This window comes from Poecilia reticulata, chromosome 20 (assembly GCF_904066995.2).
Source record: "Poecilia reticulata chromosome 20, P_reticulata-male-v2, whole genome shotgun sequence".
In the NCBI taxonomy this organism is placed as follows: Eukaryota; Metazoa; Chordata; class Actinopteri; order Cyprinodontiformes; family Poeciliidae; genus Poecilia; species Poecilia reticulata.
Genome location: NC_088849.1, coordinates 20,128,601 through 20,144,475, shown reverse-complemented (window position 1 = coordinate 20,144,475; position 15,875 = coordinate 20,128,601). Strand labels below are relative to the sequence as shown.

The 15,875-nt window shown below is 39.9% G+C and overlaps 1 protein-coding gene across 1 annotated transcript in view; it reads right to left on the bottom strand.

Annotated features, from left to right (window-relative positions):
* tmx3b (thioredoxin related transmembrane protein 3b) overlaps nucleotides 1–15,875 on the bottom strand; it is a 44,636-nt gene that overhangs the window by 3,049 nt on the left and 25,712 nt on the right. Inside the window, exons 11-15 of the mRNA XM_008396569.3 lie at nucleotides 14,252–14,309; nucleotides 13,972–14,025; nucleotides 10,829–10,885; nucleotides 6,044–6,173; nucleotides 4,207–4,275 (exon numbers count right to left, since the gene is read on the bottom strand). Of these exons, the coding sequence (XP_008394791.1) occupies nucleotides 4,207–4,275; nucleotides 6,044–6,173; nucleotides 10,829–10,885; nucleotides 13,972–14,025; nucleotides 14,252–14,309 (368 nt within the window). The remainder of the gene's footprint in view (nucleotides 1–4,206; nucleotides 4,276–6,043; nucleotides 6,174–10,828; nucleotides 10,886–13,971; nucleotides 14,026–14,251; nucleotides 14,310–15,875) is intronic.

Below are 15,875 nucleotides of genomic sequence, written 5' to 3'. Positions count from 1 at the left end.
CTTTGATGGTAATTTACCCTCAGACTACCTTAACAAGACGCTCAAGTGTGTTAGCTGTACACAGTGGTTGCATAAAAGGCGCTTCCCTTTTCCTCGTTAAATTCAAAATATGATGATAATAAATACATCCATCCATTTTCTTTACACCCTTGTCCCTCAGTGGGGTCAGGAGGGTTGCTGGTGCCTATCTCCAGCTAACGTTCCGGGCGAGAGGCGGGGTCACCTGGACAGGTCACCAGTCTGTCGCAGGGCAACACAGAGACACACAAGCATGCACACACACACACACACACACACACGCACACACACACACACACGCACACCTAGGGACAATTTGGAGAGGTCAATTAACCTGACAGTCATGTTTTTGGACTGTGGGAGGAAACTGGAGTACCTGGAGAAAACCCACGCATGCAAAGGGAGAACATGCAAACTCCATGCAGAAAGACCGGGGCCGGGAATCGAACCCAGAACCTTCTTGCTGCAAAGCAACAGTGCTACCAACTACGCCACTGTGCAGTTACTGTCCAGTAGTTCAATACAAGCTCTGTGAAATAGAAAACAGAACTGTCTGGAATCAGAAAACTTTGAAGTAAAAGAAACTCCACAGTGGCCGATATGGAATACATCATCCTGTTAACTTTCTAAACTAAAACAGATTAATTTAATCCATTTCTAATTATCCTCTTCATAGTTTCTTAATTATAAAAGACCATATTTTGCTTTTGCAGTAGTTAACTTTGTGTTTGTAAAATTTACAAGTGTATGGTTAAAACTCCTTTAACATTAGCAAAATCAACATGGATGACCCCTAAACCTAGACAAAAATCTGAAATTCTTTAGAATCATAACTTGAATTGAAAAAAATGTTCCAAATGAACGATCTGGTAAGACTGAAGACGAGACCTATGCAAAAATAACTACCTCATGACAATATGCTCAAACCACTTCTGAGTTAAAAGAAAGTGATTTCATTCTATTTTGTTTTAAATACTTGATTAAATTGTAGTGAAGGACAAAAACAACTTTGATGTCTTATTCAGGCCCCATTGGTAATCTATCATTCAATTAACAGTGTGTATATGTAACCTTTATACTTATAGCTAGCAATAGATATTTACATTATAAGATGATGCACAACCATTTTTTCCTCACCACCTTCTCAACATGCCAACTCTGTACAAACCAATTTTGCTGGTAAAATCAGAAATATACCAGAAGCGTGTTTATGGCCATCAAACGCACATGGTTCAGGTTAAACTAGCAGACAACCTGAACCAAATATCACTGGTGTTATGGATATATTTGAGCTTGCAAGTACAATTTCAACTGTGTCCGAACCAGCAAAAATCCACACCGAAGTGAACTTGTGCAGGAATAGTTTGATTATTTATGGTATCCGCTACATCCCACTGGAAACAAGAATACTGATTGCTCTCGTGAAATATAATGAAGCTGCCAACCACAGTTACGCACGTGAACTGTCCACGATCGCTTTTTAAGAGAAGGCCGGATGCAAACACACATCGGAGGAAATAGGGGTCAACGGGCCCCTAATCTTAGTTTTGTCTCCTTATCAGGCTCTGCTGTTATTTCTCAATTCCCTCTCGCACAAAAAAAAAGCACATACTAATAATATATCAATTCGGTGTGTTTGAACTGTTGTGTGATGAGTTACTGTTTATCAAACATCAAACCTCTCAAAAGATGCCATTTACAGATCAAAGTATATCAGCTGAAAGTGCTTCTAAGCTTTAGATGAAAACACAGTTATCTAGTTATTCATTTGAACTGCATCACCAGGGTTTTAATTAGCAGATCAGAAATAATTTGAAGGAACAAAAACAGACTTAATTTTTTTTAAGCTTAATTTGTGCTTGGTTTTTCTTTGTACGTTTTTATTATTCACTTGGATGCTCTCACATGAAGCTAATGCAGAACTGCAGAGGTCCTTCAGTGACAGACTTCTGCATCCTAAGTGTGCAAAGGAGCATCATTGTAGATCCTTCCTCTCGGCAACTGTTTATCAAACACTGCTTCCAAAATCAGTGTTCACGTCGCTGCTTTTATTAGCAGCTTTTCGGGTTTCTCATAAAGAGTCTGTGGTTTAATACACAGATAAACATTGCAGATTTTTTTAAATTACCCCACTTTGTTGTCCATTTATTTTAAATATAATTTTGGGCATACCTGCATGGGTTCCAATATTTATGTCTAATGAGAGAGTGCCAACGTACTTTCCTAAATAAGTAAAACTGTACTCTAATTTTCTCCTTATTAGAACACTCTTCACATTATAATTTACAACACTAAATTGGTACAAAAACCATACAGAACTCTACAAAATCTCCATACACCTAAATGAGGCATTTTTTATTATTCCAAGTTCACTTTCTTCCATCTGCTACTTTTTTTTTTTTCCAATTTCCATACTGCTGCAGTAAAATGTACAATCCATCATCTCCACTTTAAAACTCAATGCAGAGGTCAGCTGAGAGGAGTTTTAGTCCTTTGTGAAAAATGTTTCATTTGACGACAATATCACAGATAGATACAAAAAATAAAAAAATACCCAGGAGGGAGCATTTGGTTGTAGATTGTGACTGCTACTGAGAATTGGAGAGGAAAATGATTCAGGTTACCTCCGGTTATTGCCGATGGAAAAGTGATGGTAATCGGCAGAGCAATGAGACAGTAGATGAGGTAAGGATTGGTTGCACTATGCTAACTCATCTGGATATGACTCACTGGGCCTAATGTTGCTTCCTCATGATCCCGTCAGATTCATTTAGATAAGCTCCTTGGCGTCAGTGTGATGTCCATTAACCGTTTCTGTTCTATTCTGGTCATGCTGATGCTCACAGCTCGCTTATTTTGGGAAACAATAGTAGGTTGAGTTTCATTTCTTTCTGTTTTTACCCAAGCCTTTTACATATATAACCTCTGTTCCATCTAACAGATGACGTAAAAACAAAACTCTTGCTTGTTATTGTTGTGCAATATAAATTAATCAAACTTGATCTTTCAACGAACATATTTCCACAAATCCTACTTTGCATTTTGGCATCAGCATCAACTCCAGATAATGTACACTATCATTTGTTGTACTTAAATATACTTTAATTACACATTGGCTTGATACTTTGAGCTCCCAATGTCTAGCATGCTTTAATCAAAAATACTGATGGATAATAGCGGCACATCCTTACAACGTCCTCGGAAATAATAAATAAACAAGGCTGAGCAACATTCTCAGTTAAAAAAACAAAACATTTTTGCTGATAAATTATTGAGGGTAGACATCCTGCTGGAAAATGAAATCAGCATCTCTAAGAGGCTTGTCAACAGAGGGAAGCATGACGAGCTCCGACATGTCCGGGTAGATAGCAGTGCAGACTTTTACACGGCTTCCTAAATCATCACTGATTGTGAAAACACCATACCAGATAACATCTCAACTTGTATGCCTCTAAACTCTCTCTTCAAAATATGAGACTTGCATTTCCAAATTAGGATGAAGTTTACTTGAGAATCAGTCCAGTCCTTTTTACTTCCAAATAAATGTAGGACACTTTAAATATTGTGTCAGGTTTAGGAGTGGATCACCACAAGGAACGAGGTCATAGAATTATTTTATTATCAAAACTCCCCGCGGCCCCATGAGAAGGTCCTCCCACGCATTCAGGCAAATATTTTCAATTCCTGAGGGGTCTGGGCTCTAAATATAAATATACCAACGCTATTAACTCAGAAAAAATAAGAATTATTCAGATTTTTATGACCTGGAGGAACTAAAGCAAATATTTGCTTTTCTAAATTTAACTAAAACTAGTGTTCTTTATGTTACTTTTGGCTGCTTTTCTACATCCCTCTGTAAAGGACATGTTGGAGAGCAGTAATTAGTTTAACCCAAATGCAAGTACTGGTGTGTGGACTGTAATGCATTACAACACAGCTGTGTATACATTCCTCTCACACCGGTGGTAGTATAAACACTTGCTCTCCCAAAAAAGCTACTTAGGGCAAATGTGGGAGGAGAATCAAGTCCAACCTCCTGTCCCTCTTCTCCTCCCTGTCTCACTGCTCTGCTGCTTGCTTCCCTGCATCCATGCAATGTTTTCTACCTGCTCTCTATAGCATTTAATTTGGAAGGTAATCTCTGACTGCCATCATGCAGCAGCCTGAGCAGAAATCTCAACATCTTACCATGATGGTGGACCTGGCGTCAAAGGCCACGCGTTTGATCCGCTGGATGAAGCCGTCGCCGCCGTATGCCTGCAGAGAAACAATTCAATGAAAACAGAAGAGCCACTAAGGACTTTACATATTGCTTTATTTATCTGCAATTTTAAAATATGCATTAAATGCATGTGTCTCCCTCAAAGGATCAGTACCTTCTTGAAACACTCAACACTTCAGATGCAAAAAATCTGTTTCCTTCAGATTCTTTCATATTTGCCTAATCTTCGTCTGTCCTACTGATGACCTCTTGGTTACTTAACTGTGCTAAACAGCCGGTTTGGAGTGCAAGTATTTAGTCGAAAGATAGATAGAAAGGTATCTGCAGATTACAGCAAGAAGTCAAATGTAAGACTTTTTAAGACCTTTTTAAATGCCACCTTGAATTAAATTTAAGAGCAAAAAAAATATGAATATAGGGATGGTTAGGGAAATGTGTTGCAAAACAATCAAGGATAGAAAAAACTGGGGTCTATTTGTGGTTTTTGACAACATCTTTGTTGTCAAAAACAAAGATGTTTTTGACAACAAAGATGTTGTCTTTGACAACATATTTTTGACAACAAAAACATCTTTGTTTGTTGTCAAAAACCACACTGCAGAAACATGATAAGTCATGTGATTAACACGTTTCCAATAGAAATGTGTATTTCAGGAAAAAAATGACTAAATGTCCCCAGCTTTAGTTTGTGTCCCATGTTTCAGCTCTGACCTCATTTGCCTATAAAAGCATCTGGGCTTAGAAATGAATGATGTGTGCTGATGCTAATTCATCAGGATGTCCAGTTAATTAGCTCTGCCCCAAACAGGACCTCAGTAAATTAGCTGGAAGAGGGCATGAGGCTAATTTTCAGGTAGCAGCTGTTGCACACTGAGCTTCTGTTGCAGGGAGATGGATGCAGGAGTTTTCACAATGCTTTTTATAGAACGCCATTTGAGCATTTCTTTCCCTTACTGAAACGTAAGAGAAAGAAATGCTTTTCAAGTACAGAAGACTCGAATGCTAAAGCTGGTCGTGCACCACAATAAAAGGGAGTTCAAAATCTTCAAAAAAAAAAAAAAAGCAGTAGTGGAAAGTTGGAACAGACCACAATCCTTATCTTTTTATGTCTGAAGCAAAACTTACCATCTGTAATCTGTTCAGAGATTTTATTCATTAATAGAGGAGGGGGGATCTCCCCTTCTTCAAGAATTCCCTGGAAACCCACAGCAGAATACTTTCCAACCACTATTATTCTGCGTGCGTACACATGAAGTCCGGACCAGCCGTGAGAGAGGCAAACATTATGGTCATGATGTGAAAAGCTGAAAGCTGCCCAGGCTTTGCCTGGAACCGGACGACAGAAAACTGCAGGCTTCTGCTGCTCCCCTTTTTTGTGGGAGGTGGTTTGTTTTAAGAAGCCGAAAATAGCCCAGAAAAAAAAAAGACAGAACCTCTGGATGTTTGGCTTATGGTTTGATACATCTGGTGCCTTCACTGTAGAGCAGGAAGGAACCATGAAATCTCTTCTCAAGGTTGTCATTACAGAGCAATGCAGGAATTTGGCTGTTTTATTTCAAAGACTTGTTGATAATCTGTCCAAGCGGGACAGAGCCCTAAACAGAACCTAAACATGCAAAAGGAGATTGCATTTTATTTTACTGTGCAAATTGTCTTAGGACTTACAATGCAAGACAACATGTGTGATTAATGAGGAGCACTGAGGTGATTACAATGGTACAACACAAGGAGAATGGGCTATTCTGAGCTGAAAGCTTAAACAGAAACCAGCGGAGGGAGACGAGATGAGTGGAGGGTGTTAACCTGTGCAGAACCGTTCAGGACGCTGCTGATGAATTGGACCAGCTGGTCCGTGCTCTCAATCAGCTCGCTGGGCATGAAGTACTGCTCGTTGGATGTGTTGAGGATGATAACGGAAGGCACCGTCACCTCCCTGAGAAAAAAAAAAAAAAAAAAAAAACAGAACAAGACGTTTCATCTTCTTAACCTCTGCACCACAAGTTGCCATTATCAAAGTGGGAACAAAATGCAGTTATCTTACAGAACAAATTGGAACACAGATAACACAGTAGTGTGATAAACAAAGCGTTTCATACTGAGAGGAACCTAACTTTTCCCACGGGGTTTCTTCCAAAGAGAAGACTTCTAATAAGATGAGGAATCCTGTTTCTTCTGTTTCTCCAGCAAAATGTGGGGAAACTCAGGGACTTTGTTTGTGTTTGTTACAGCAAAAGACATAAAAAAAACATGAAATTATTTTAAAATTTCAAAACTCAATGCTACTGCATGTCCCTTTAAGACCAGTGCAACAAAGCTTTTTTATGTTAAACTTTAAACAAAGGTTTTACTTAACATGTTTTATGTTAAAATCCCAATATTCACTTAATAAAAGTTCTCAGCTCATTATTTGGTGATTTTTTTTAAAAACACCATCACTATAGATTTACTGCAGATTTATTCTATTAATCTGCATAGTAAGAATTACTAATGTTCAACATTAAACACAGGTCAAATTAGCAAGAACATTTTGCTCACATAATTGGTGTTCGCTATATAGCTGTAGAAACATGTACTGTTTCTTTAACTAATTCTAGCTTCATCTCCAGCCCTGGTCAAGCACTGGAACCCAATTGGTGAAAAACTCCTTTTAGTAAATCACAGGCCGTCTTAAGGGACGCCCCTATGCCTCTATGAGTGGCCCAGAGGTCCACTCATCTTTAGTTTAGCAGAGGACTCAAACAGTAACCTTCACTTTACACTCCTGAGCTGCTTAATCTCCACAAATCGGCAGAGGAATTATAAATCCTTGTGAGATAAGGAATAAGGTCATAAAACAACTAATCCTTTTTCCACACATCTTGTGCAGCACCAAAGCCTGGCTTAGATAAGGTATGCCGTTGCTTAGATGCACGCACGCACACACACAGTCACACAAACAGTCCATCACTGTGCCGCCACCTCACATCCCTGCGGTGATACTCAACCCAGCAACAAATTGCACACATGCGCACATATATCCATCAATGTCCCAATCCACCATCCAGCTGAGATCGAGTGCAAACACACACACACACACACACACACACACACACACACACACACACACACACACACACACACACACACACACACACACACACACACACACACACGCGCGCACACACACCCGTGTGGTGGAGTCATCAACACTTCACTACTCTGTCCAGCTGAGAGCTGCAAACACACACACACACACACAGACATAATGAATGCATATTTTCACCACCGTACTCCAACAGATGGCCCTCATTTAAACTAAATATGGATTAGCCTTTATACCTCTAAGTGGGACTACAGGGGGTTCACTGCGATGATGAAGGAACATGCCTTGCACCAGCAGAGTCACTTCTTTTCCAATACAAACAAAAACGGCTGCTTCATACTACGATGGCCCTTAAGAGACTAAACCATTATAAATAATTTCAAAACAAAATACACAAATTCAATAACCTTGGTGTAAAAGTGAACACACCTTTGAATTAATCTTTTTTTTTTTGAAGTGACGATCAGTTTTAATATGAAGTCGTCTTTGACTGGAGTCAGCAGGACTCGTGTTGATATTGGAGGAAAAAGGTTTTTGTTTTGCAAACTCTTGTGCCAAGCTTAGATGTTTGGAGAAAACATGAGCTTGTTCTCAATTGGAACACAAAGTTAGAAATGTCTGCGTCTCTTTAGCCTTCATCTTAGCAGCTTCATCAACCAGTTTCTATTTAGCTTCTTTTTAATTTGGTAAATAAGTTCAGTTTTTTGCATTTCACAGCTATCTTGTATTTTCTCCCGTTACTGATGTCTATCCTCCTTGTGTCATGGTATATAATGTTATCCTATAGCTGTGGACCTTCACTTCCACCAACACCAGATGTCCATTGTATATATTGTGAAATCACACATGTTTTGAGAGTCAACCCTGCCACTCTTCCTGTTTGATGACCACCACTACCACTTCTCGGGATAGCTTTAAAAATAACAAGATTGTTAGTGAAACCACCCCAACCCTAACACCAGCAATCAACGCTCACATTCAAGTGGAACTACAGATTTTTAACAGGCTGATTTAAAGTTACTCTCTAATGATTCACATCCTCTGATAAAAGTCTTCCTCCCACACAAGGAGATTTCACATCTTTAGCCTTTCACTGCCTGGTAAAGATGTTATAGCAATAATCCTATATTAAAACAAACCCAAGGATACCCTTGAGACTCAGAGCGCTTATCTTAGATATGTGTGTGTGTTCATGGGTGTGTTTATGTGCCCCTGATGAAAGCTGGGGTCGCCTTTAGTGAGAGACAGACTGCTGCCAGACAGTCATCACGGCGATGACAGAAAGGCAGATAAAAAGCCATCAGATTTATTTCCATGAGCCTCCTAAGGGGAAAGGATTGGTGGACAACGCAGGATTTTATTCCTCAAAAGAGAGTAATTAATCCTGCACTGCCGCAGCCACATTCAGAGCCAATAAAACCCTGCATCGTGCCTGCTGCATGTTCCCATGCAGACCTAGAAACACTAATCAACCCCTTTTAATCCTAAATATACTCACTTTGTGTTTAAATTTAGGACTCTGGCAGTTGCATTTGGTCACATTTAGAATATGCAGCCTGCTGCTGAATCGCTGACTTAATTAGACAGGACTTAGAAGAGTATGGCTGCTATAATCTCTCTCCGACAAACAATAACATGCTCAAATTAAAATAACATCCTGCAGCGGAGCCATTACCCATGCAGGCTCTCACACTAAATTAACCAGACACACATAACGAGGCACTAGAAGTTACTTGACACAAAATAGACAAGCGGCCGCTGCAGCCCTGCTGGTCTGTAACACTTGTGGGGTTGAGTCTAATTAAAAAGTGTGGCATGTCAGATGGAGGGTCTCTCAGAGCATGACACCCTAACAGTCGGCCCCAGACCGGGTACAAAGCTGCTCCAGCCGGATCGTCCTTCATCATTACTGCTGCACTATGAGGCAAAAACATTAAGATCTCTATAGATTCAATCCATCAATATGTAGCCTGACGAAACCCGCCTTCAACATGTTTTAATTTTGTCACATTACGACAGCACAATCAATGTAGTTAATTTGGATTAAGCAGGGGGACATTTTTTATTTTTATTTTATTTATCTTAAAAGTGTTGTCTATTTCTATTCGGGCCCTTTTACTGTGACACCTCTGAAAAACAGGACCAGCCCTATGAGGAGCACTGCAGTTATATCTGCATGTGTTTTAGAACCAAACCATCCTAACCAAGTGGTACATCTACAGATTGATATTTTCATCCATTTTTGTTTGTGAAAAGGCTTTGAAACTGGCTTCTGACATCACTTGTTTTATAAGGTTTCAACTCTACTGGTGTGTATTGGAAAGTTTTGACCAATGCCACCACTACCCTTAATTTATGTAGGAACTTCAGCCGTTGTTTATAGTGAATGTGTATTGGAATTTCCCAGAAACAATTTGGGACCTCTTGGATATCAACATCTGCTCTATTTCAGATGTGCCGAATAACAATTAATCAAGGGTTGTTGTTTTTATCTGTGTAAACAGCATTCTTTCCAAGTCATGGCAAAAGGGGAAGGGTAAGAAGCCTTCCCCTTTTGCCCTTACCCTCCCCCTTTTACCAGGTCACCCTGACCTGAAAGAGAAGCAAAAACGCCTTTGCAAAAAACAACTCCATAAATATTTCCTCTCTAGTAAGGCCAGCAAAAAGTTTCATCTTGGTCTCATCTGAGAAAAACTCCTTCCAGACATTTGTAGTGTTCTCTATATGGCCTGTTACAATCTGGAAAAAGGACTACTTCCCATAAGGGACAAATTGGTGAAACGAACAACTAATACTTGTCCCCTCAACAGATTCTTTAACCAGAGCGGTGGGTCTCTGTGGGACCTAAAGGGTTACCGTAAACTACTTGGCTGCTTTTCTCACCAGTCCTCTCCTTACCTGACCCGTCAGTTTAGCTGGACACCCTTGCTGCTGTTACACGCTTTCAGTTTTCACGATGGACTGAACAAAGCTCTGAGAGGTGTTCAAAGCTTTTATATTTGTTTGCTTTAATCTTTTTCACAACTTTTCCCTGACCAGCCTCCAGTATCTTGTTGCATTCATGTACTTGCCGACCTGCTGATATTCTCTAACACACATCTTAGGCCTTCACAGAACAGTCGAATTTGTACACAGGAGAACTACTACAAGGCCGTTGAGGACATTCATTGCACTGAATTTTATTTAGGGATACCTTAGTGAAGTGGTAAAATGATCATCATTTGTAAAAATTGCTCAAGTAGGTCTCCATTCTACACAGCCCTTTCACATGCAAATCTGCAGCAGCTTGTGAATGTTTTGTGTTTTTTGGGCCATGGTGACTGAAGGTCCAAGAAGCAGCACAAGTTAAAATGACAGCATTTCAGTGTAATTGACCTCTCCTGAAGACAGAATCCTTAATGGCAAAGGCCGGCATCACAAGCCACTGAAGACCTAAATAAGTGGCTGGCAGAAGGTGCGGTGAGGCTCAAAGAGAAAGACTGAGACACGAGAAGAGAGACACTCACCCCATAATGAGGCCGTTAATGTAGTCGTTCCCATCCATGTGGCCAAACTGGAAGTCTCTGGAGATGCAAGAAAAATAAGAGAGAGTGAAATGAACTCTATCTCCCGTCTCTGTGGGCCGTATATTGTTAGCACAAACCGGGACAGTATCTTCAATGCACAATATCACACAAATAGAAAACTTGGTTAAAAGTAATATGATGTCCCCGCTGCAGAAAACATAAGAACGCTTTTGTCACTGTGGGAGGGGATGGACAAAAAAACATCCCCAAAGCTCCATCCTGCACCGTCCCTATGCTTCTCCTCATCTCCTTCACCACAGAAAAGTCTTGGGTTATTTATCTAAATGATAAGGAAGGAGGAGGAATTCAATTTGTACCTCATTGTACTGCACTATGTCTGAGAAGAACACATTGCAAGCAGATGAGGGAAGGGGTGGGGAGGGCCAGAGAAACCGCCGACTTTCGCCGAATGACTGATTGCGACGGCCCGCACATATACATTATATTCATTTTGAATCATTGCTACATATAGGAGGATCGTCCCCAGGGTGCTAAGCAATGCCGCATGTGCTTATGTGAATGGCATGATTATTAAGACTGAACAATATAATACATTTTGTGGAGGCAATGAAAGAAAGAAAAAAAAAAGAAAACCTTCAGTCAATGTTCGAGGTAATCGTACTGACAATAGCAAACCGGACTGGGAATAAAACTCATCATAAAGTAAAAGCCCGCGCTGGAAACGGCAGCGGAGTGAGATACGGATCTGAATTAGGTAGAAAATGATTTACACCTCTAAGAGCGACAAGAGAAGTGAGGAAATGCAGCACAGAAAATGTGACATGGAAAGGATATAACCATTTTTTATTATTAGTTTGTATTCAAATTTTGCCCCTTAATTTATTTTTTAGCAGATTTGGTCTATATGCATTCTAATCTTTCCACAGACATGCACTGAACCATTAAGCAGGCTGCTAAGAGCACAATATAAGTTTAATTAAACACTCCCACACTTGTAGTTTTATACGGGCAAGTTTACCAAGTATACTTTTAATTAAGTGAACACCAGTCAAGCAGATTTAAATAAAAGACTATTGACTTTATATAAACAACAATATTACACATTACAGCATCTCAAAAATAGAAAGAAATGTTTGATGTTCTCTGCTCCATTTTCATCCCAATTCCTGAGTCAAATATATAAACTTAAGTTGATTTCAAACTTGAAAATTCAAAGGTCTTCAAATCAACTAAAGTGCAGAGAAGCGTCATGTTGGAATCAGCCATGTTGGAAAACGGAGGCCGTCGTGTTACACATCATGCCTCCGATTCCTCTGGTTTGGTGTTCTATGAATCCATTCATCCATTTATCAATCCCTCCATTCATTTATCAACTCATTTTTTCTCTATCCATCCATCCAAACCATGCATTTTTGTCGCAAACATCCTTCCAATAAACAATAATTTATCCCTCCATGCAGCCATCCATTCTCTTGCAGGTGCAGTAAGTTTAGATTTCAAGTTCTTGCAAAAATATCTGCATTAATTCACAATGAACTTTGGTATTATTAGATTAAAATTGGCAAAATAATTCATTTTAAAAGAAAAAAAATTAGCAAGCTGCACCACTGAGGTTTCTTTTAAATCCCTTCAAGCCCAATAGTCCTTCTATTTTCTGGTTTTGTGGAAAAACCCATTCCCAGTACGCTAAAAGCACACTGCTTTCTGTTCCTTTACTTTGCTGCTTTGGGCTGGGTTTGAAAAGTTGTTTTTATTTTTACCACTAAAAACAGCTAAATGAGCAGAGTAGAGTCAACTGAAAAACCAGCATTGCGTACTTATGGGATCTAAAACCAAAACAATGCCATAGAACTCCTAAAAAAAAAATCTATTCTTGGATAATGTGAACATTATAACGTATAAAACTAAACATTGGGTCTAGAAGTATGCTTACCCGGACTCTCGTGGGCTTTAAATGAGGAATTATGAGAGTCCAAACTCCTTTATGGATAGAAATTAAGGCTCAGAGGTCTCAGTTTGTGAGACTTTGTGATAAAGCTTTTTTTATTTTCAGCTCCAACTGGCAGATCAAAACCAAGACAAAGCAACATGTGCTCAGTTCCAGCACATTCATGCCTACCGACTGACGAGAATCCCGTTTGCCCACGAACGCCACAAATGGTGGGTGAGCCGAATACCACAGCGCTGCATCAAACGGCATCAGCTCATTCAAATGTCAGCCCTCTCCTGTGATCTCTTCTCTCCATGTGCTACCTTCACCTACCACCGGGGGCGACACTGCAGCCAGCGACTTGTAATTACAAGCTCCGTTTAGGTGTGTCAGAACACTGCAGGCGGCTCTGATCTCAGTGGGGGGGAACTCAAATTCAGACATCTTTGGGGGAAGAAAAAAAAGAAGAAACAGCGGAAGGTAGTGTGGCAGATAGTGGTATAATTGATGATAGGGATCTGAGTAATTCAATCAGCCCTAATGGGAATGCCTGGAGAGGGAGAAGCGCTTTGATCACAGCGGTTTGAGGAGGACATCTTTATTCAAACGCAGCAGCCACTTCAGCACAGTACATTCCAGCTTTAACCAGAATCCTTCAGCTGGAGGATGACCCACCAGCTGTGCTTTAAGTTAACCCACTGTGCACAATCAACACACTTTCATTTGACAGCCCTTTGTTAAAATCTGCTTCCATTTCTTTCCCATCCTCTTGGAGCAAAAATAGCTTCTCCTGAAATTATACACTGCTTTGTTTTTATTTGCCTTGTTACAGAGCAGCGTTCCAGCATGAGAACAGGTCGAGCAGCGCAGCACGCAACATAAACACCCCGGTACAGAGTTGTTATCGCGCAGGAAAACAGAAAATTATGCATTAATAAAGGCTGAGCTGCGGCGGTGATTGACAGCTGAAAAGAACACCTATATTTGGAAGCTGACATTTCACATAATTACCTTTCTACTGAACCGCTACAAAAAAAAAAAAGAAAAAGAAAAGGAAAACAGACGTGCCCTGACAACGGCATAAACTTGCTTGTGAATAGACTGGCAGCATTTCCCCAGCGAGTACGCCGTCCTGAAATAAATGTATAAATTGGATTTTCATCTCTGACCTCATCGTGTCTCCGTGCCTCACCTGTTAAACTGTTCTCTGTATTCCTTCGCCACCCGCTGCATCAAGGTCTTTAATCTAAAAGCAAATGAGAAGAGAGTGAAAAGCCACATAAGTCAGAGCCCATCCCTTTTTTTTCCCTTATTTTTTATTTATTCTTAGCCGCTGGCTGCAATTTGTGGGCAGCTCCAAACAATAACAGTCAGTCTTATCTCTATTCAAAAGCCACACACAAAATGCAGCTGCGGTGGCGAGCCATTTGTTTATTACGGGCACAGCTTTTTAATTTCTGTCTTCTCTTTACCTGCCGCTCTGCTCTGTGGGGTCTTTCTCGTCGATGATTGCAATTGCCACCAGCTTACCTGCAGCAGGAAGACATTGATTACACTTTTTTTTAGTCACAGAATAAAGAAAAGATGGAGACGATTTAAGACCAATGAGACACTGGCAGGAGGTTTCTTATGCAACTTTTGTATCAAAATTACTTCTTTTTCCTAAAGGAAATCTCTGAAGTCCTCTGATATTTAGAGACAATATTCAATAAGTATGACTGAAATAATAATTTATAGGAAATTTTCAGCAGATATTACAGACTATATGGGTGGAAGTGTGACTGGATGTACAGATGCACGGGTGTGCGAACAGTCAGATCTGTGGATGCATGTTAAATATTTGTATGCTGAAATCATGTGAAACCAAGGCACATAAACATGGTCACTAATGGATGGATGAACAGAAAGAAGAACAAACGAATGAAAGGAGGGACAAACAGATGGACGGAGGGAAAGTTAGATATATAAATGAACAGACTTATCTTCCATATTAATTCAGATCTGAGAAAATATTTAAATTCCAGACTTTTCTGAGCTGTAGGAGCTGCATGAGGGATGCTTCAGCAGCGCTCGAAAGGGAAAAGAAAGGAAGAGGCATGGAGGGTGATTTACCCATTAATCACTCAAACATTAAACTAACTTCAGCTTTCTGCTTCGCTGTGCAGAAAACAAGTGTTCAGTTGGTAGCAGAGCTATTTAGGTGCCATTCAAAACCAAAACCCATGAAATGACAAATAGGTCTACTTAAAAAAAGAAAAAAGACAACAAACTCTTACACAACTTAAAAAGGTCTCCTATTTAAGCTGCTACGGTTTGAGGCAGGAAGCCCCTTGACATTTAGATGAGAGAGGCAGCCTGCCCCCTGCTGGTCACTGATGCAGAAAGGTTATGTAGAGAAAGTGGACAGCCTGGAGTCAGGAGAAGAGATAAATACTTGCAATGCAGAAAAGAAATCTTAATATACGGCTTAGTTTGTGTGCATTTCTCCCCACTGCAAAGCGCCTGTCTTCATGGGAGTTTCTCAAGCGGGAATGTGCATAATTAATGCCAGCAAGGATTTGGAGAACTTAAGAAGGTACACTGAACTAGAATAATATGCATAGGAAAATAATTCATCAGGCGGCTTGTCTGAAAGAGTACTGGGATTTTGAATCATCAGTGCAGGTTTTTTTTTTTTTTTTTTTTTTTAAATCTGGGATACACTTCCTATTAAGCCAAAAAGGAACAAAGAATTCTCTTCTATTTTAATATTAACCAGCGATTTGAATATGATTATTTTATCATGCTTCATAAAGGAAACCCAAACGCCCCAATATTTGTCTTCTAAACTCCTCATATGTTCACGGCTCTTTGTGGCTCATATCGTTCTGTGTGGTAACAATGCCGTTAGAAAAGCTTGCAGCTCATTAAGCAATCACAGGTTTCCACTGCAAATTGCAGGTCCAAATGTTGCAATAATTGTAAGATGTCTCACTTTCTTCTGCAGAGACAACAATTATAGTTACGCCGCAATAGTACAACCAGCCAAGGAGCAAGATTACAGCGGTCATCACTGCAGGATTATGTAGCTATAATGGAAAATTACTCGCATGGAAA